General features: G+C 43.1%; 1 protein-coding gene across 1 annotated transcript; it reads right to left on the bottom strand.

Moving 5' to 3' along the window:
- Positions 1-416: 416 nt before the first annotated feature.
- LOC142470950 (vomeronasal type-2 receptor 26-like) lies at positions 417-22,861 on the bottom strand. Its single transcript, XM_075577756.1, has 5 exons — positions 22,805-22,861; positions 22,583-22,706; positions 21,577-22,490; positions 20,252-20,370; positions 417-900 (listed from the first exon to the last, which is right to left on the bottom strand). Exons 1-5 carry the CDS (start codon positions 22,859-22,861, stop codon positions 417-419), a joined length of 1,698 nt encoding a protein of 565 aa, XP_075433871.1.
- Between the last annotated feature and the right edge of the window lie 305 nt (positions 22,862-23,166).

The following is a 23,166-nucleotide window of genomic DNA, read 5'->3' as shown; positions in this document are numbered from 1 at the left end:
CTGTACCTATTCTGTGTATACATGTCATGGTGTAGTAATGTGTGTGAGGGTGATCTTTTTTTATTTTAAATACAAAATACAAATATTTACAAATACACACAATACTTACAGAATAGCATCCAGAGAATGACATAAACAATACATTTATCTTAGAGAGATTCCCTTTTCAAGGATATCTAAACGCATCTCTCCAACTTCTCAGATTCCCTCTGTTATATACACTTTACATCTTATAGATAAATAACACAAAGTAGTCAAGCAAGTTTCCTGCAAAAAGAAAATCTAATTCTTAAAGTCCTTTTAGAATAGAAAAGGCTTCAGTCCTTGTCTTTTTCCCCTTAATACTATTCACATTAATAGTTGCCACTTTCAGCAGAGAGGGGCACTTGGGCATATTTAGTGAATCACCACCACCCTTATTTTTTCTTTTTGACCATTTTCTTTCTCCCGGGGGGACTCTCTGATGGCACATTTCTCTTATTTGATGGTCTGGCCATCTCAATGTCCTGAATAGATCCAGACTGCTGCGAGGTCTGACTGTCTGACATATCGGGGTCTTCGTCATCCACTTTTTCACCCCAACTATTTTCCTCTAATACCTTATATGTATTGTGCAGTGAGATCTCTTCTTGGACAGTTTCTTTATCTCCAGTTTTTGCAGTTTTCTTTCCAGCTGAGCTGGTTTGGACAGTGCTGTTCTTATTCCTTATTGTTTCCCATTCATTATCGCCATCTCTGCGCGGTTTACCACCCTCATTGCGGGGTTCGCCGCCATCTTTGCGGGGTTCGCCGCCATCCTTGCGGGGTGCATCACCTTCCTGAGTAGAATTCTCTGTGTTTGGTACAAAACTCAGACCGCTCCTGTGCTCTCCATCTGACCCCCTTTGGGCTGGAAGCGTACTGTATATGTCAGACCACGAGAATTTAAAACCTCTTCTACAGATGTAAGTTGAAGACTTTCTGATGACTCTGTGGTATTCTCTTTATCACTAGGAGATGCTGTATTCTGTACACTAGACATTTCATTCTGTGTATAATGGTTGTGCTCGGCTTCTGGGCAATTTTTAAAGGAATGACCACATTTATAGCACAGGTTGTAGACTATGTCCTTGTCACACTCAGAGCTGTGATGACCAATTGAACCACATATAGTACATCTGATTTTATCACACGCTGAGCTTAAGTGCCTGGGGAATCACATTTAAAAATCTTTTTAGGCTGTCCCCAATAAAAACATCGCCCGCGATCCCTTCCACAATATATATGGCGTTTGGGAGGTGACATGCAACATTGTGTGTGTATCTGAGCTTAACTTTAAACTTGTAGCCTCCATTCCAGAAACCTTCATCGTCCATAATTTTCACTGGACCAGACTGAACATCACACTGTCTTTGTAGCCAAAAATGTATATCTTCTACCGCTACAGTCTCAATATCAAAAATAATATTCACTTCCACGATCACAGGGCGAGATACCTGGTCAACTTAAAAAAATTCCCATTCTGGATTATCCTTCACTTCTCTGTAACGAAACCAGAATTTTTCTAGTCCTTCTGGTGTCTTAAAGCTAACTTCATAGTTCCTGCTATTAGGAGCATGTAACAAAGCATACACTTCACTGGGTTGGAAGCCAAGAGAAACTTTGATCAAATCTTTTCCAATAACAAATCTGTCCAGTATAGGAACAATGGGCTCTATGCAGTAAGCGCCGAAAAAGTGCTCTCGGCAAGTGTTCACTATCAGCATGATTTTGGCGATTTGCCCTCGCAGTATGCAATAAGGGCCGAATCCCTGGCGAATCACTGCGAAAGCAAAACGCTGATTAGCTGGTGGCGAAACAGAATGTCTCCCGGTAACCTGGCGATAGGCTGTTTCTGCCGATATGTGTTTGCAGCAGAGAGAGATCCGCCACTCTCTCTGCGCAAACATCGTCAAAATAAAAATATATATAAATAATTTTTACTCATAGTGTACATGTCCGGGGAACCCCTGCTTCCCGAGATACAGGCCCCTTTATGAAGTGACGGTATCCCTCTGCATTTAAATGTCCCGATCACGTGACCGCGGAATGTAAACAAAGCAGAGGGATACCGGCAGTCCCAATTCTGTGCCCCCCCCCAAAAATACAACAACAAAAAAACTTTACAATAAATACACCCCCCCTAACACATACAGTATAGTAATGTGTAAAAATTACTATTATCCACATATGGATAATAGTGCATTTGCCCATTTAAAATACATAAAGAACAATAAATTCATTAAAAACATATTACACTCACCCTTGTCAGGCTGCCATGATGAAGGCATCCTCATCTTCATCACCGTCCGTGCCCCCTCCGATGCTGCAAAACATATACAAGAATTAAAAACAGCCAATGTAATGTCCCCTAACCCCTTAATCACCATAGCAGTTATTAACCGCTACAGTCATTAAGGGGTTAACCTACCCTCACCCACCACTCGGGAGGCCTACATACCCTCCCCCACAACCCACCCCCACCCCATGAGGCCTAACCACCCTCACCCAATACCCAGCCTGGAGGCCTACCCACATACCCTTGGGGCCAATACCCCTTTTCCCCACCCCCAGTACCCACAATAAAAACAATACACAGCCCCACAATAAACATCATTATATTTATTAAATACATAACCCACCTCCTGTGCCCCCCCCCCCATAAAAACATGATGTATTATTTTACATACAGGGTTAATACCCCAGGCCCACGGGAGTCCCCGGTGGGCCTGATTGGTCACCTCACAGACCTACAGTAGCCCAGCACCATGTTTCAAACAGGGTCTGGAGGCCTGTGGGTGGTCCCCGCCAGGTGCCATGGTCCACCAGGTGGTCTCTGCGGGTCACCGTGGGCCACAATGGGGTCTCCATGGAAGACCCGCCGATGTCTGGGGGGCCTCGGGTGGTTCCCACGGGGGTTTTGGGATCCACGGGTGGTCCCTACAGGTTGGCGGTGCCCCACAGATGTGGGGCCACCGGTTCTTCCCCGCAGGTGTCCCCCATGGACCCGGCAGCCTGGTACCCGTGAGAAGCCCGAGGAGACCTCAGGTGGTCTCCAGAGGTCTCCCGCAGACCAAAAGGAACCAACCCTGTATGTAAAAAAATAAACATGTCCTAGAAATTAACTACATCAATCCCCCCCACCCAACACATACAGTACAATAATGTGCAAAATAACTATTATCCAGATAGGGATAATACAGTAGATTATTTGCCCATTACTAAACACATTAAGTAGCATAATAAAATAAAAAAAGTTCTACTAACCTCATCAATAAGAAGCCCACTCGCCAGCAAAATCTGTGTCCTCCGTTGCCAACAAAATACATAGCCAATACATTGCAATTACATTCTGATATCAATTAACCCCTTAATCACCTTATCGTATAATAACCGCAAAGGTAATTATGGGGTTAAGCCACCCTGGCCCGATACTCACCCTTCACCCATTCATTTGTACAGTGGCTTCATCATGCAACTATATATACACACATATAGATAGATAGATATACATATATACATATATACATATACTGTCGCGGCCGAGTTTATTCTAACATTTACCTGGTCTTGGCCGCGACAGTGTCCCGTGCGCGCGCCGAAGCCTCGGAGGAGCGGTCCTTCGATCGGGGCTTCCCTCTCCCCTCTCCGGGTCCGACGGGTCCCGCGGAACCCCCCACCGCCGTTCCCCACATCGCGGGACACCAGGGCTCCCTCGGGGAGCCCTGGGCACGCGCGCATGGGACGCAGGCGCCCGATGAAGCGTGACCGCGCATCGGTGACGCGCGGCACGCCGAGGGGATTTGGCTAGCAAGCCGGGAAATCTCCCGGCTTGCGGAACTAGCCCTATTAGAATAAAACTTGTCGCCTCTGTATACATATATATATGTATTCGACAAATCACCCAAAAATCTACTCGCCCAACCAAAAAATCTATTCGCCACCTAGTCCCGCCCCCAACCGCGCCCCTAGTCCCGCCCCCAATCCCGCTTTAAAATAAAATATATAAATAAAATACATTTAATAAATTCCTAGTCAGAACAACATTCGTTTTTGACATAAATGTATCTATTGTATCACATTATACTACAATTAGTCCTTGTTACATGTGTGTGTGTGTGTGTGTGTGTGTGTGTGTGTGTGTGTGTGTGTGTGTGTGTGTGTGTGTGTGTGTGTGTGTGTGTGTGTGTGTGTGTGTGTGTGTGTGTGTGTGTGTGTGTGTGTGTGTGTGTGTGTGTGTGTGTGTGTGTGTGTGTGTGTGTGTGTGTGTAAATGTCAGATCTAGAAATAAAAGCCAGATGTGAATGACTAGTTTCCTGAACCCCTTAACCAGTGTCTGGACATCCCCGCTTCACAATATCTAAAGCAGCAATCCCGCCTGGGATCTTACCTGATCCGCAGTACCTCAATGTCCAGGTACCTCATTCCCGCAATGTTATAAGTTGGAGGGGAGGTGTTTTTTACCTGTCTTCTGGGTTAGGGGGGATTCCGATGTCTTCCGTGTGATCCGAGTTAGATCTGGAAGAAAGCAGTATTGGTTATTTTGGTGTAGTATAGGACAGTTAAGATATATAGGGTAAATTAGATATCCAGATACAGAGAGGGGAGAGAGAGGGGAGAGAGAGGGGAGAGAGAGAGGGGAGAGAGAGAGGGGAGAGAGAGAGTAGGGGAGGGAGAGAGAGAGAGAGGGAGAGACAGAGGAGACCAGAGAGACAGAGAGAGTGTGAGAGAGAGACCAGAGGGGGGAGACCAGAGAGAGGGGAGAGAGAGACCAAAGGGGGGAGACCAGAGAGAGGGGAGAGAGAGACTAGAGAGTGGGGAGACCAGAGAGAGGGGAGAGAGAGACAAGAGAGGGGGGAGACCAGAGAGAGGGTATACTAGAGAGGGGGGAGACCAGAGAGAGGGGAGACCAGAGAGGCGGGAGACCAGAGAGGGGGGAGACCAGAGAGGGGGGAGAGAGAGACCAGAGAGGGCGAGACCAGAGAGAGGGGAGAGAGAGACCAGAGAGGGGGGGGGAGACCAGAGAGAGGGGAGAGAGATACCAGAGAGGAGGGAGACCAGAGAAAGGGGAGAGAGATCAGAGAGAGGGGAGAGAGGAGACCAGAGAGAGGAGAGAGAGGAGACCAGAGAGAGGAGAGAGGGGAGAGCAGAGAGAGGAGAGAGGGGAGACCAGAGAGAGGATAGAGGGGAAACCAGAGAGAGGAGAGAGGGGAGACCAGAGAGGGGGGAGACCAGAGAGGGGGGAGACCAGAGAGGGGGGAGACCATAGAGGGGGGAGACCAGAGAGAGGGGAGAGGGGAGACGGGGGAGACGGGGGAGACCAGAGAGAGGGGAGACCAGAGAGAGGGGAGAGGGGAGACGGGGGAGACGGGGGAGATGGGGGAGACCAGAGAGAGGGAAGATGGGGGAGACCAGAGAGAGGGGGACGGGGGAGACCAGAGAGAGGGGGTGACTGACTGACTGGGGGGGAGGTGACTGACTTACTGGGGCAGGGGTGACTAACTTGGGCAGGGGAGATGACTGATTGGGGGGGTACCTCTGTTGTCACACACATACTTCAATATGTATACACACACACTCCCATATATACACACTCGCTCTCCCATATTTACACACACACTCTCCCATCTACACACACACACACACACACACACACTCTCCCATACACACACACACACACACACACACACACACACACACACACACACACACACACACACACACACACACACACACACACACACACACACACACACACACACACACACACACACACACTAAACACACACAAAGGGGCCTGTATCTCGGGGGGCACGGGGTCCCCAGACCTAAAACCAACGCGATTCAGCTCCGGAGACCCCCTGCACATGTACACTATCAATAAAAATGTATTTCAAATAATTTTTATTGTGCTGATGTTTGCGCAGAGAGAGAGCAGCGGATCTCTCTCTGCTGCAAACACATCACGCTCCCGCCGCCCATACAGTAGTATCATTTATGTATATGCATACAGTATACAGTACTGTATGTGTACAGTACTGTATGTTAGGGCTTATAGGGGTTGTTGTTATACAGTATATATATATATATACTGTACAGTATATACTGTATACTGCATTACAATTCATTATAGGGGACGGCTTCACAGAGAACAGCTCGCAAGCGCCACCATGTGTATTTTCACGGCATTGCAGTATTTCAGCAAGCCGGAATAAAAAGCTTAAATCCCTGCCGGAAAAGAACGCAATGCACTCTGGCAGAAAACGATCAGAAACCTGAATACACCCGAGTATACCCGAATTCGCGGGACTAGCCGAGCTCGAATAAAGTGTGTCGCCAGTGTATCGTTGAACATCAATGTATAACTTAAAACTATCTGGCCCTGTAACTGGAGCAAAGGATAATCCTTTTGATAATAGCTTATTTTCCTTAATAGAAATTGGATATTGACTTATATTAAAGATATTATTATAAGCACTTTTATTTAATGTTTTTGCACCTTGCCCAATTTTTCTCCCTCCTCTCGTTCCTCTAAGGTGTTTTTCCTTTTTCTGGTGTCCTTTATTGAATTCTCTTTTCCCAATAAATCTCTTAGTGCATCCCTTGCCTGTTTGGGTTCCCTCGAAGATCTTAAAAACAAATTTGTGGAGAGGAAATATTCCCCACAAGATTTAGATAGAACCATTACCGAGGTTGCAGCCATGGACAGAACCAGTCTTTTGAAATATAAAAATAACAATAAAAATACTAACAAAACAGGCAATCTGTCATTTGTAACTCAATTTAATCAAATGGCCCCAAATATACGTAAAACCCTTAGAAAATACTGGCCAATATTAAAAAAGGATAAAGAACTAGAGGGTATTTTACCCGAGTATCCACATATTATATTCACTAAAGCCCCTAATATAGGACAAAGACTGGCACCTAGCTGTCCATCACTGCAACCTATCCATCGAAGAATGGCAATCTGTGGGGGGTACTTCATCTGTAATAAATGTACAGCATGTAAATATAGTTTCAAAAAACCAGATTTTGTGTCAAACAACACTCAAAAAACTTATAAAATTAAGCAACACATTACGTGCAGCAGTTCTTTTGTTATTTATTTACTTGAATGTCTATGTGGTCTGCAGTATGTGGGTGTGACCACTAGAGCCATCAAAAGACGCTTGTATGAACATATCTACAATATAAAAATTGGTTTAGTAACACACAATGTGTCTAATCATTTTCTACAAGTGCACAATCGAGATCCCAAGGGTTTAAAATGCGTAGCTATAGAATGCATTACTCCACATTGGAGAGGAGGCAATACTTTAAGCCTATTGGGGAGAAGAGAATCCTATTGGATTTACGAATTACGTACTCTATCCCCAATGGGCTTGAACGTAGAATTCGATTTAAAAGCCTTTTTGGTAGGATAGACACATCAATATCCTTATGGTCTGCATACAAATTACCATTATTGGCCATTTTTTGATTGCTATTATCAGGCTCCTCCTGCACATATTTTAAGAAATTATATAATATTATTTGTATAAAGATATTTGTATGTCATAGAGCACAGTTTTATGTATTTCTACACCTGTATTTGATATGTAATATTCCTCACTATAGCTCACATTTATTATGTTTATCACAGTAGTATTATTATGATTGTTCATCACTTAGCATATCCTAAAGATTTAGTTAAATTCATTTCACATTTTTAATGAGTCATATTATATTAATAATAATAGTTATCATATGTACATTGTTGTTTATAGTACAAGTTTATCATGTTTTTGTTCTTAGTATGTCCGTTTCGTGTATCAGCTGATTATATAGATTTGCAGCAGCACTTTGTAATATCAACATGAACATTTCATTGCGCATGTGCCTGATTGCACAATCATGTTTAAGAACTGCTTCATTTGCCCAATGCGCATGTGCATCAAACTGCAGGTGAAATTAATTTCTATAATTACAGACTCTGTATTTAAGGGACTTTCTTGGACCTTTTACTTCACATACCCCTGAGGAAGAAAGCAGAGAGCTTTCGAAACGCGTAGGGTGGCGATTCTAGAACTCTGCACCCCAACCTTTGGTGATTCCCCTCACGCATTGTCGAATCTGCGTTCACTGCTAACCATCTATCCTGCTGTTGCCGACGGCGCGCCGAATCAGCTGTAGCCGTTCCTAACCATCTGGGCGTCCTTCACAGCGTGCCGCGGGAGATCCTGCATACAGATCTACACACACGCAATAACGGAGACGCCTGCCAGCAGGAAGCAGCTTACCATAACGAGAGGGGATACTCTCTAAATTATCCACCGCCTGCTTACCTATTCCATCTGGTGAGTGGGCACTGCAACCGTCACCATTGGTGCTGCGGAGCACTTCAATCATTATTTTATTTACCTGTCCACATATTATATGTCCATGTGTAATATGAATTATTATTAATTGTTATTAAATGTTTTTACTGTGTAATTTCACCTAAACTGTTTTTCAGCTGTTATATGTTGTCTTATATGTTGTTTGTCTGATCATTTACAGTATTACGCTATGTGTTGTGCTTTCTCTTTCCTTTAAAGCACATCGTGAAGAACTTGTTTATTAATGACCTTGAGGTTGGGATCGAGAGCAAAGTCTCCATCTTTGCTGATGATACTAAATTGTGTAAGGTAGTAGAATCAGAGCAGGATGAAATTTCTCTTCAGAAGGACTTGGAGAGACTGGAAACGTGGGCAGGTAAATGGCATATGAGGTTTAATACAGATAAATGTAAGGTTATGCATTTGGGATGCAAGAATAAAAAGGCGACTTACAAATTAAATGGAGATATATTGGGGGAATCATTGATGGAGAAGGATTTAGGAGTGCTTGTAGACAGCAGGCTTAGCAATAGTGCCCAATGTCATGCAGTAGCTGCAAAGGCAAACAAGATCTTATCTTGCATCAAACGGGCAATGGATGGAAGGGAAGTAGACATAATTATGCCCCTTTACAAAGCATTAGTAAGACCACACCTTGAATATGGAGTACAATTTTGGGCCCCAATCCTAAGAAAAGACATTATGGAACTAGAGAGAGTGCAGAGAAGAGCCACCAAATTAATAAAAGGGATGGACATTCTAACTTATGAGGAGAGGCTAACTATATTGGATTTATTTACATTAGAAAAGAGGCGTCTAAGAGGGGATATGATAACTATATACAAATATATTCAGGGACAATACAAGGAGCTTTCAAAAGAACTATTCATCCCACGGGCAGTACAAAGTACTCGGGGCCATCCCTTAAGGTTGGAGGAAAGGAAATTTCATCAGCAACAAAGGAAAGGGTTCTTTACAGTAAGGGCAGTTAAAATGTGGAATTCATTACCCATGGAGACTGTGATGGCAGATACAATTGATTTGTTCAAAAAAAGGTTGGACATCTTTTTAGATGGGAAAGGTATACAGGGATACAGTATACCAAATAAGTATACATGGGAAGGATGTTGATCCAGGGATTAATCCGATTGCCAATTCTTGGAGTCAGGAAGGAATTAATTTTTCCCCTTAATGGGGGTTTTTTGTTTGCCTTCCTCTGGATCAATAAGTAAGTATAGATATAGAATAAAGTATCTGTTGTCTGAATTTAGCATAGGTTGAACTTGATGGACGTACTGCTGCGACACACTTTATTCGAGCAAATACCCAGTATGTACCTGGCAGATACCTGGAATGCGCCGCTCCTCACCTCAGACAAGCCCCGTTGCGTTTGCCTTCCCAGCCATGGTTCATGCCTGGCTGATGGGCGGCTGATCTGTTAAATGATAATGATTAGGATTTAATAGGCTGCAATGCTTCGCGTGTCTACCAGATGGCATAAATTCATGAATTGTAATGCAGTATATATATATATACTGTGCAGTATTGCAGCCAGTGGGAATAAAATGCTTCAATCCCTGCCTGGAAAATAACGCAATGCACTCGGGCAGAAAACAGTCACAAACCTCAATACACCCGAGTATACCCGAATTCGTGGGACTAGCCGAGCTCGAATAAAGTGTGTCGCCAATGTACGTCTTTTTTCAACCTCATCTACTATGTAACTATGTAACTATGCAACACTCCAGCAGCCAACAGGCTTGGTTTTCATATATCCTTTTGTATTTATGGTTACTCCAGGCGCCTCTAGGCACATCTCTTTTTCCATGTTTTAGCTCTGACCAGGGGGTCAGATTTCTGTATCTTAGGCAGCCCCCTATTTACTATTGACTGTTTTTACATAGGGTATTATACATTACGTCATCATCTTCTTGGTTAGCGCTACATTTTTTGTTGTTTTTATATGTTTTATCACCTTGAAATTTTATCACATGCATTTACTCTCTTTTTATGTATTTTTAGAGTGTGTTTTTTCAGTTTGTTTTTTTGCTATTCACTAATAGAATTATTTCTTTAGCATAGGCACATTTTCTAGATTAATATTATTTTTAATATTTCACATATAATACCACATATATCATATTATGAACCATTTTTATTAATATTGTACTCTTTCACAAGTGGCGCTACTTAATTTCTTTATTTTGTATATGTATAGTGCTGCGGCAGCTTTTATTCTAACAAATCACCGGTTTTTACCTGGGTTGTTCCTGGAATGCGACGCTGTTCACCTGGCGCATGCAACGTTCATCTTGCGTTCCCAGCCACGGGTCATGCCCGGCTGATGCGTTTATTGATAATGGTTCGGATTTTAATAGGCTGCAATGCTTCGCGTGTCCGCCAGATGGCAGATATTCATGAATTGTAATGCGCCGAATCAGTAATGTGTCGGCTGGCAGGTGTTTCGTTTAAAAAAGATACTGTACCACAGTGTGCCATTGTAACTTGGCCTTGGCCTTGAGACTGAAGGAAGAGGTTGCAAAAATGTATCAATTTAGGCTTTTCATATTAAAGAAAGACAAAGACCAGTTTCAGTTACAGTATTCTCCAGAGACCCACCCGCCATGAGTGTTCAAGTGCAGCCCGCTTTCCAAAAACCCGACAGAATTTACGCGTATTTAATATGGGCCGCGATTAATGCAACAGAGGATAAGATGGCAACAGTTGCTCAAATTTATCAGTATTTTATCGAAAACCATGACTTTTACAAATTTTCGCCAACTCCTCATACGTGGAAGCGTGCAGTAAGGAAAAGGTTATGTAGCGATCCCTGTTTTCATCGTATTGAGCCACAATTTGTTGGAGGGTATTGGTGTGTATCACCGGATTTTTCCGGTATCTATGATCATGAAGGTGGCAAAAGGCAAAGGGTCGTGTTAAAATGAACTAAGAAGCGACAGTCGCTGCCAAGCAATGCACCAGCACCGGCTTCCAATGACGGTCCCACCGTCAGTGACAACCCTGAGCCTGAGTCGGATTTCGCGTGCAGTTTTGATGAAGCTTGCATGTACCTAAGCAATTTCCAGCCTCACCTGCTGACTACAGGTGGACTAGTCCCGCTGCAAACTATCGACGTGGATGATCAAGAAAGCTGGACTGGCAGTGGACCAGCGCCGGTGCCAGCTGAATGGGAAATTCTATGGTGAGTACTGTATTGTTGCCGTATTATTTTGGTGGGACTGGCTGGGTACTTCTTTAGTGGGCTAACCATTACTGTACATTAAAACTTTTCTTTTTGTTTTTCCTTAGAAAAGAAAACGGCTAATAGGGGGATTTCGATGGATAATATTGTACTGTATGCTGATGTTTTCCGGCTGTACAGTATACGGTGTAATAAACACGAAAAAATAAAACTATGCATTTATTCTACATGTTCAGTATCGTTTCATTATGTGTCTTCTGCAGTATACTGTACAGTGGTATACAGTGCCTAACATCTATGGGCAAAATGAATTTTATTTGTAGGTGCCCTAGAACAGAAGTTCCCATGCAAATTGGCCGTGAACTTGACCGAGGCCCTAAGTAGTTCCCACGCCAATTGCGCGAATATAATTTAAAATAATCCGTTCTTTGGGTCTGAGCGGGTTGAAATTCGCCTGGTCCTCATGTGGAAGGACCCTTGCCATAGTGGCAAAATATCAGCCTTTCACGACTCCCGGAACCGGAGATACCAAAAGACAGTTTTAAAGCCCATTACCAAAGTGGCTTTTTTTTCTGCCATGCTAGTCAATTGCAGAAACCTAAACTTTAACATTACCCTGACTCCGTTCTGTTGCCACGAGAGGGTCACAATTTGCCATGCAATCCTGCCGCCCTCTAGGTTGAACAGAACCGGAGTTGTGGGTTCCAGGTTTCTGCTCATTCTGACTTAGCCGTTTCAAAGCTTTCTCCGACATTACGCTCAATGGTAGGACCCTCCTCGCCGGCGTAACCCTTTCTCGCCGCCATTACTGGTCGGACCCTGTTGGGGTGAAGTGAGAGGGTTCCTAACATCTAGGGGCAAAATGAATTTTATCTCTAGGTGCCCTAGAACAGAAGTTCCCACGCCAATTGCCATAGTTCCCACGCCAATTGCCCTAGTTCCCACGCCAATTGCACAATCAGGCAGTAAAAAAAACAGTGCAGCAAGCCTCGACATTCTAGAAACACTGTATTTTGTCATACAGTACTATCAAAGGAGCAAATGGAAACAATGCACAACAACGCGTTGCTCATTTTCTGCAGTTACAGTTGTCATTGTGTTTTTAATCCCTCCCTAGCCAAGCGTCAATCGGCTGAGTCACCCTTATCTACCAACGCCCTCTCTCCACTGTGTCGTTAATCTTCTGCATATTGCCAGTGTGTTCTTAATCCGCCAATAGCCAAGCTACAAAGACTCAGTATGCCTGCGTCTAATCACACCATCCCCCTCCCCCAACACTTAGAGGCCTGTTTTGTTAACGGTAACGCTTTGGAAAATCCCCTCTCGAATTTGAAATGTAAATCTGATGTGCACAGCACTGTGAGAATTGAGAGTAAACTGATATTTCATCAGGGTGTGAAAACATTTGTCAGTCAGTATGGTTTACAGTCACATATTTTAAATACAATATAGTACAATCTTTAATATCTTTAAAATATAAATATATAAATATAATTTAAAATAATCCGTTCTGTGGGTCTGAGCGGGTTGAAATTCGCCTGGTCCTCATGCGGAAGGACCCTTGCCATAGTGGCAAAATATCAGCCTTCCACGACCCCCGGAACCGGAAATACCAAAAGACAGTTTAAAAGCACATTACCAAAGTGGTTTATTTTCTGCCATGCAAGTCAATGGCAGAAACCTAAACTTTACCATTACCATGACTCCGTTCTGTTGCCATGAGGGGGGTCACAATTTGCCTTGCAACCCTGCCGCAACTAGGACTACATGGTGACCGAATCTGAGCCCTCTAGGTTGAACAGAACCGGAGTTGTGGGTTCCAGGTTTCTGCTCATTCTGATTTAGCCATTTCAAAGCTTTCTCCGCCATTACGCTCAATGGTAGGACCCTCCTCGCCGGTGTGACCCTTTCTTGCTTCCATTACTGGTCGGACCCTGTTGGGGTGAAGTGAGAGGATTCCTAACATCTAGGGGCAAAATGAATTTTATCTCTAGGTGCCCTAGAACAGAAGTTCCCATGCCAATTGCCCTAGTTCCCACGCCAATTGCCCTAGTTCCCACGCCAATTGCGCAATCAGGCAGTAAAAAAAACAGTGCAGCAAGCCTCGACATTCTAGAAACACTGTATTTTGTCATACAGTACTATCAAAGGAGCAAATGGAAACAATGCACAGTACAGTAAGACAAATCAACATGTTCTTTTATTGGTGCAGTCAGTTCAAATACATTTGATTACAAATACAATGTTGAAGCATTTTAAGTAACATCTCCTTTATTAAAGAAACACAGTACTGTATACAGTACAGTATAGTGGGATGGTGCGCAACACTGTCAGTCAGACCTGCACCAGTTCAGTCCTAGAGGGCAGCAAACAGGGCAGGTTTTCAGGGCAACCTTGAAAACCGTGCCTGTTTGCGGCCCTCAGGGACTGGAGTTGTGCATGTCCTGTGTAAAAAAACACACAACATCTCCTTTTTTAAGTACAGCGGGTACTGTAGGGCAAAACATGTACAGTACAATACAGTTCAGCACAACAGTATGGTCTCACTGAAAGTCCTCCACATTGTCCATCCATGGCCGATTCCTTGCATGGCGCAAAACGCCATTAATGCAGTCTCGAACGCCTTTCATTACAGGATCTGTAACTGGATAAAAGCGCCGCATTTCTTTCACAATGTTTTTCCTTAAATTGACAGGAAGCGCCTTTTTTACACGATTCCCATCGTAGTACAACGAGTAGGGAACATGGTGCTTAAAAATGATCAAGGCATACTTGTGGGGTACACCAGCACTCTTCACCCTATACTTCTCCCTGAGCTTCGGTGGCAGATCGCACAGGGTGATGTCGGGCACCGTTTCGATGCGAGCGGGTGTAGGTCTTTTGGGAATGGGTGTGCTTGAGACGATGGACGATGGTAGGTTGTCTGGGAGGAAGCTTTCCTCCGGTCGTGGTCGCTCTGTTCTCTCCTGGCGTGGTCTTAACGCGGTTGTCATGTCCTCCTCAACGACATACATGTACACTACATCTTCTGGTGGAGGGGGTGCGCTTGGTGATGGAAGGGGGTCGAAGGTCCCATTCATCACATCCATGTCACCCCCCTGCTCCTGCGTCGGGGAAACAGGGGCATTAGCACTGAGCAAATAATGTATGCCCGCTATGTCAGCCTTTATCTTCTCAATCCGTCGATCCATCTGTTGTTCCATTTGTAGTATCATTGCTCCACATTTAGCATGGTCTCCAGAAGCAGATCTATCTTTGCCAGCACAATAGAATTCCCGGGGAGATCCACAATTATCCCATTCAGCATCCGGTCTAACGAGCTGCTCCTTGTGCATGGCGTCTGAACATCTGGGGGGATGGGTGCAACGGAGGATGAGATGGGGGTTCCATGGACAGAAGCAACATCGATGGAGAGTGGAGGAGGTGACCTGTGGATACCCGGTAGAGGAGAAGAGGCAGCGTCATCGAAGAGGGATGGAGAAAGTGACCTTTGGATTTCCGGGCGGGAAGCAGAGTCGTCCAAGAGCAAAGGAGACAGTGACCCGTGGATTTCAGAGGAGGCAGCGTCGTCAGATGGAACCGGAGAAGATGGGGGTGGAGAAGATGGGCTGAAGATTTCCGGGACAGCTACAGCAGAGTCGTCGAAGCATATCTGAGGAAGTGGTCTGCGGGTTCGATGGGTTGGCTGCCAATCGTTTTGTGTCGAGAATACATCACCGTATATCTTCTTCACATAATGAGGCTTACGTCCAAGAAAACCCTTAGCCTTTGGGGTCAGCAGAAGTTTTTCTTTATTGGCCTTAGCCTGTCGCTTTGCCCTTGGCGTGGAAACGGCAACCGCCTTTCGCTTTTTCAGCTTGACAGGCACGGCAGAGGCGAGAGGGTTCCTGCGTCCATAGAATCGGGGCTGCTCCATGGAAGCAGGAGGCACAATGCAGTATCTGGACAAGGGCAAGTTCAGATAAAGACCATGGAGTGGTGGGCTATGCAAAGTGTGTAACCTTTTATGCATGGCGACCAGGTACAGGTGTTGAAAGTGGGCGTACTCTAATGTGAGTCATTAACGTATAAATACACCATCCATTTTGTGGATTCACTGCACATAGAATACACATCGGCTAAACATCGAATATACATTCTTGTGTTTGTATTTCTTTCTACTCGCAGCAATGCCTGTTAAAAAGATTTCAAAGGATCTCAGCATGCGAATTAAGGAGATGTACACGAGCGGACACCGAATTGCAGATATCCAGCGCTGGTTAGCTACTTCTGACCTCGTTGTGCCATCAACCACCGTGTGCTATCATGCATACGGAAAAAACAGAGACCGCAAAAGTGCACACAGGGTAACTAACGCGTAAGTATATTTATAAAACTTAACAAAAAAAATATATAAAACTGTACGTGCTGTACTGTTCATACAGTACAGTACATCTACAGTACAGTTCTGTATCTACTGTAATACTGTTGTTATTTCTGTTGATTTATATTACAACATAGTTTGTCTATTTATATTTATAGTACAGCAGTATACATTTTTTGTATATTTCTATTTATCTTACAACGGTAAATATAGGATGTATATTAATATTTATATCACAACAGTATATTTATTTTGAATATTTATAGTACAACAGTATATATATTTTGTCTATTTATATTTATAGTACAGCAGTATACATTTTTTGTATATTGCTATTTATCTTACAACGGTATATATAGGATGTATATTAATATTTATATTACAACAGTATATTTATTTTGTATATTTATATTTATAGTACAACAGTATATATATTTTGTCTATTTATATTTATAGTACAGCAGTATACATTTTTTGTATATTTCTATTTATCTTACAACGGTATATATAGGATGTATATTAATATTTATATTACAACAGTATATTTATTTTGTATATTTATATTTATAGTACAGCAGTATATATATTTTGTCTATTTATATTTATAGTACAGCAGTATACATTTTTTGTATATTTATATTTATCTTACAACGGTATTTATAGGATGTATATGAATATTTATATTACAACAGTATATTTATTTTGTATATTTATATTTATAGTACAACAGTATATATATTTTGTCTATTTATATTTACTGTATATTACAACATTATATTTATATGCATTTTATATTGCTACATATTAATAAAACAATATATTTTCTTTACATTGTAGGGAGACAACTCTTCTGGTGGACAAAATAAGTGAGGAGAATGATGAGAGGAGTGCATTAAGGGTTAAATACACTCTGCAGGAAAAGCACAATCTGACTGTATCTGAGACCAGCATAAAAAAGATGAGACTCAGCATTGAATGGAAATATGGACGTGTGAGGTTAGTACTGGACAGTACAGGAGGTAAAAGTGTTGTTTAGCAAACTGTACTGCACTGTGCCGCTAAAATTTTTTATTCCTTGTCATTACAGAGCGTACCCCATGATATGGGACGCAAACAAAATCAAAAGAGTGGTCCAGGTCCAGGCTTGGATCCACAGTGGGGAGACTTTCCAGGATTGCATCTTCACTGATGAGTCTACTGTGTCACTGGAGAGATTTGCAAGCTTTGCATTCCACAAAAAAGGCTGCATATCTTTGAAGCCGCGGCCAAAACACCCTGTGAAGCTGCATGTGTGGGGTGCCATTTCTAGGCGTGGCCCGGGTTTCATTGTCATCTTTGAAGGTAAAATGTATCAAATATAATGTAGCCTTATGCACTGTACTTTACTAGTGTTGCCTTACTGTATGCACTGTACTGTACTATTGTGCAGTTTTTTGAGCACTTTTCTTTTCTTGCTATAGGAATCATGAATAAAGCTTTCTTCCAAGACAACATTGTGCCCGAGATAGTGCAATACATCACACGCGAGTTCTCCAATGGTCACCGCTTCTACCAGGACAACGATCCCAAGCACACCGCGTCAACGGCGCATATCCTTGAGCGCGGCATCAACTGGGTGAAGACGCCAGCGGAGTAAGTGCAGTAGACCGTGTCCCATTTTTTTCCCCCACTGTTTTTAGCTCTTAAACCAATTGTCCTTTCTTTCCAATGACAGATCGCCAGACTTCAATCCGATCGAAATGGTCTGGCATCAGCTGAAGGACCATATCCGGAAAGTGGCGAAACCCTCCAAAAAGGACGAGTTGTTGAAAGGCATAATGAGTTTTTGGCACGATGTAGTCACCGTGGAACGCTGCAATAAATATATAGACCATACTGCCACTGTGCTGCCCATTGTCATCACACGTAATGGGCAAGCATCAGGAAAGTAGTACTGTGCTGTAGTATTGTAAGTACAGTATGATACAGGTAAGTATGGCATAGATTTTTTCTTTCCAGATAGTAAGAGTATACAGTAGTTAGTTTTTTCTTTACAGAGAGCAGCACCAGCCATCAGGTTACAGTACAGTACATAGAATTTAACAGTAGTCAGAGTATACAGTAGTTACAGTATACAGTAGACTAGTTGAGAAAGCTGCACCAGCCACCTACAGTAGTTCTACACATCACACATCACGTTCTACACAGCACACAATGCCATAATACAGTACAGTACACACATACAGTACAGTAACTGCACTAATGTTTTGTTTTCTTGTCGTTTCAGGGAAAAAGGGTGGCCTAGGGGGAGGTGGGGGTGTTGTGTCCAGTCAAATCTGCTTGTACAGTCAAATGTACAGTATATAAACAGCAGTAATGATGTACACAAAACCTCTCCTCTCTCAATGAACTACTCTACTGCAGACAAAATGAGGAAAAGATAAAGACGAAAAAAATAATATTACTATACAGTATATAGTATATATATTATACAGTACATTACAGTACTGTATACTGTATAGTATTAAATAATATTCTTATAAATGTGCATTACTCATGTTTCCCCATGTTTTTCAAATGTTTTCCAAATGGTTATCCAATTTCAAGCTGCCAAAAGAACTTAATATACAGTAGAGGCAACTCTTATTCGAACAAAAACCAGTGGCAATTCCCCAAAAAACCCAGGAAACACCCAGGTACATTCTGAATACATGCCTTAAACTTTCCTTAAACTAGCCACAGCATTTCTGCATTTATTAATGGCCTATCAGATTAACAGCGGGGGTCCCTGGCATTCCCATTCAAACTGAATTGGACTGCCAGGGATCCCTGCTGTGTTAATCCTATGGGTCGTTAGTCAATGCAGAAATGCCTTAAACGTGCCTCAAACTAGCCCAGAACATACCCAGCACATACCCAGAATGTAACCGGCTAGTTTACGGCAAATGTTAGAATAAACGTTGCCTCTACTGTAGACTGCATTATGTATTATGTATTATTCCTGATTATTTTTATATTTGTATTTGTATTGTTTGGTACCTGATAAAATAAAATAAATATTTATTCACTTTCCTGCAAATCATAATCATTGACAACCACCCCTACAGTGCACCAATGAATAAGAATGTTTTGTAAATGTTTCTCTGATTTCAATCTGCCAGAAGAATTTAATAAAGGCTGCAGTACTGTATGTATTATTCATGATTATTTTTATCTTTGTATTTTTTTTCCCGTGATGAAATATCAGTTTACTCTCAATTCTCACAGTGCTGTGCACATCAGATTTACATTTCAAATTCGAGAGGGGATTTTCCAAAGCGTTACCGTTAACAAAACCGGCCTCTAAGGGTTGGGGTGGGGGATGGTGTGATTAGACGCAGGCGTACTGAGTCTTTGTAGCTCGGCTATGGGCGGATTAAGAACACACTGGCAATATGCAGAAGATTAACGACCCAGTGGAGAGAGGGGGTTGCTAGGATAGGGTGTTTTATATAAACTGTAGGGTGTCTCTCAGTGCCGCAATAAAGGGATCCTTTTCTATCTCAGATACCATATAATTTTTTCCCTGCGAGCACGACCCATTTTCAGATGTTTGTGACTTACCTTTACACTAATCTAAACCCTCTACTGAAGTTGGAGCAAAGATAAACTAACGCCTACAAAAGCATATTTGTATTCTAATTGCATCCAGGGCTGAATCGCTATCGAGAAATAATCTTATAGGTATTGTTGAAGGGAATGCTCAGAATAACTTCTTGTTTACTTGTCAAATTAGATTTGCGATGACTTTGTCCCATGAATTTGGAACCATTGTTCACATAGCTGAGAAGTCCCAGAGCTGATGTTGCAAGCTGCATGGGTGGAGGTTCCCTTTCCCATTGTGTGGGGTTTGGCCTATATTTATTGTCAAAAGTGTCTGTACCTGCATGAGGGTATGCAAGGGTATGCTCAGGTGTACTTGGACGACATGGTGGTCTATAGTAACAATTGGGTTGACAACATTACCCATGTAGCGGCGGCCTAACATCCATGAGGCCGGGCTTATGTTAATGCCGGCCAAGTGTCAAATCAGGATGGTGGAGGTCATATACCTCGGGCACAGGGTAGTCAGGAGGCATCTCAAGTCTGAGTCAGCCAAGGTGGAAGCAAATGTGGGGTGGCCAGTTCCCAAGACCAAGAAAGAGGTACTAGTGTTTCTGAGGACCACCTGGTATTACTGCAAGTGTGTACCCCACTACAGTGCCCTACCCAAATCCCTGATAGAACTGAACAAAAGTCAACTCCCTAGCATTTTAACCTAATCACCAGTTTCGTAGAGTGCCTTCTCACCTTTCAAGGCTGTCCTGGTAAGCACTCCGATCATTGCAGCACCTGACAATGACAAGCAGTTCCTGATTCAGACCGATGCCTCTAATTTTGGCAGAGGTGCAGTGCTGAGTCAGGTGGGTCTGAGGGGGTCGAACACCCCATCGTTTACCTGAGCTTCAAGATGCTAGATTGGGAGGAGGCCTATTCTACAATTGAGGAGAAATGTTTGGCCATAGTATGGGCCCTCTGGAAACTCCAGCCATATGTGTATAGCTGCCTATTTATTGTACTACTGTGCACACACTATAATCCCTTGAGCTGGTTCAGTGGGTCCAAGGGGATAATGCCAAGCTGATGCGGTGGAGTTTTACCATACAGATGTATGTCTTTACAGTGCAGGACAAGAAGGGTAATGCCGATAGACTTTCCCGGCAGGATGATCCGGGGCCGGCTAAGTTCCGACCTTTGAGCATCAATCTTGTGGATCAACCCACTGGGGTTGCTACCCCAGAGCTCTCCGCTTAAGGGACTGATATGATTGTAGTGGTAGATTTGGATGCTTTTAAATAAAGCTTAAGCATGCCATTACCCCTACCTGTCAATGATATGATATAGTTATTTATGTATGTACAGTATATTGTATCAGTCCTATATATGTTCCTCTTAAATGTAAACAGTGATATATAACTCGGTTCAGGAGTGGGGGCCTGTAAGGATTTACTCTCTATTCTAAAATGAGCTGTAATCACATCAGAGTTTTGTATTGTAGGTCTGGACACTGATGGAATTAAGACCATTGTTGAGGAACCAGGGAGAGGTCGACAACATGCTGAGTGGACTTGCTCTGCAAGAAAGCTGAAAGCCCTGGGGCTGTATGTGTATGGTTTGCCTGTGGAATGGGATTGTATCAGCATTGTCCTTGCCCACTCCCAACCCTAGTAATCTAATCAACTAGGTCTTGGGCTGTGTGCCTCAGTCTGTTCCCCCAGTTACCCCAGTTGAGTGAGTTTGTGAACATTTTATGTACTGGAAGTTTATGGAAATGTTTTCCATTAAATTCATGTTTGTTTAAGTCCGCAGTTCTGTCTAGTGTTCTGATCCCTGGTGTGATTGTCCTGGTCTCCCATGACCCACATATTCTCACTTGAACAATAATAATTGAACTTATCCATTCATTCGGTCACTTTTTCACTTCCATTTATTTACTCAGTTGCTAACAGAGTTTTACACAGCAACAATTATATAAAAGCATCAGATGTAGCACTTTTCAATTAACATACAAAGAGGTGACTGTAGAAATGGTTTATTGGGTCTGAGTAGGCTTCTGGTATTTACATTTATTTGACCTTGTGAGTTTGATCTCTGTCTTTCCCCATGAGATGCTCTCTCGAGTTCATGTTGGGTCGGAACAATATGATGAAACATTTGGGCACAAACATGCAGACCACCAGAGCCCAGCTGGAAGACAGGATGGCGAATATCTCCATGGCCACAGTGTACTTGCCACGTGCGCTGAGGGAGGCTGGAATATAGGACACCCAGACACTGAGGAAGGCCAGCATGCTGAAGGTGATGAACTTAGCCTCGTTGAAGCTGTCGGGGAGCTGCCTGGCCAGGAAGGCAACAATGAAGCTAACAGTAGCCAGCAGACCGAGATATCCCAGCATGCCCCAGAAGACGATGTGGGAGCCCTCATTACACTCAACGATAATGACCTCAGATTTGGTCTGGGTGTTGAGTTCTGGGAAGGGAGGTGAGAATGAGAGCCAGAAGATGCAGAGAAAAGTTTGAATTAGGATGCATAAAATTACAATAAGATAAGACACCCGATTGCTGGTCCACTTCCTCAGATTGCTACCAGGCTTGGTGGCCTTGAAGGCGAAGACCACCATTATAGTTTTGGCCAAGATACATGAGATACAGAGAGCAAAAACCATACCAAAAGCTACCTGGCGCAGGAGACACTTCTCAGGTTGGGGGAAACCAATGAAAGCCAAAGAGCAGAGGAAGCAGAGGGACAGGGACAAAAGGAGAAGACAACTGAGGGTGTAGTTATTGGCTCTGACAATGGGAGTGGTTTTGAAGTTGATAAACAGTGCAAACATAAAAACAGGGAATAAAGAAGAGCAGACACTTGTAACTGCCAAGGTGACACCCAATGGCTCTTCATAGGAGAGGAATTCTCTGGACTTTGGGAGGCATTTGTCCCTTTGAAGATTGGGCCACATATCCCACGGACATTTAGAACAATAAACAGAGTCTGAAAGAGACACACAAATAATGAATTGAATAATCTATCAATCTATATTCAGATTGTATGTTGGCTTTCTATTTCTTCTAAGATCTACTCACCTGTTTGGTTGGAGATCTCTCCTCGGGGACAGAGGACACATTGGAAGCAGCAGACAGGCTTCCCTCTCAATGTTGCCTTCCTAAAACCAGAGAGACAACTGCTGCTGCAAACGGAGAGAGGGGCCTGGAGGAGAATTTGGAACGAAGTGCAAAAGAGGAAGATATGACTGGGATACAGTACTATAAAAAGGACTAACTCTGTCCTGACTGGTTAAGACAAACTGGATTATTGGAATATGTCATGTTGTCAACAGCACTGAATGTGGAAAGTTGAGTCATTTTATCGAATTGCAGTAGACCAGAGATGACATTTCTCAAGTAAATGAGTGAGCAGGTAATTTAATGTTGTATTTAAACCTAATACCCAATTCCATCATCCATATAACTCCTCCTATTGCCCATATAGCCACTACATATAACTCCTTCTATTGCCCCATTTAGCCGCTCCCAATACATGTACAGTAACTCCTCTCCATGACAGTACCTTACCTCCGTTCCACCTGATGCCCAATGCATGGCACTGGCAGTTATGGTGAAAACCTGTCCAATTGGAGCTCCGGTATCGTAGCTTCCCACCTTGACCT

This window comes from Ascaphus truei, chromosome 20 (assembly GCF_040206685.1).
Source record: "Ascaphus truei isolate aAscTru1 chromosome 20, aAscTru1.hap1, whole genome shotgun sequence".
Lineage (NCBI taxonomy): Eukaryota > Metazoa > Chordata > Amphibia > Anura > Ascaphidae > Ascaphus > Ascaphus truei.
The sequence above is the reverse complement of the archived record's forward strand: the minus strand, read 5'-3'. Positions and strand labels throughout refer to the sequence as shown.

Bases quoted from the DNA above. Each gene is read 5' to 3' on its own strand.
- LOC142470950 (XM_075577756.1), bottom strand. From the start codon at position 22,861: ATGACTCAACTTTCCACATTCAGTGCTGTTGACAACATGACATATTCC. The intron at 22,707-22,804 runs GTTTGTCTTAAC...ATTCTCCTCCAG, and splicing joins TGACATATTCCAATAATCCA to GCCCCTCTCTCCGTTTGCAG. The intron at 901-20,251 runs GTGAGAAGGCAC...TGACATATACAG, and splicing joins TACCAGGACAGCCTTGAAAG to TACGCTTCCAGCCCAAAGGG.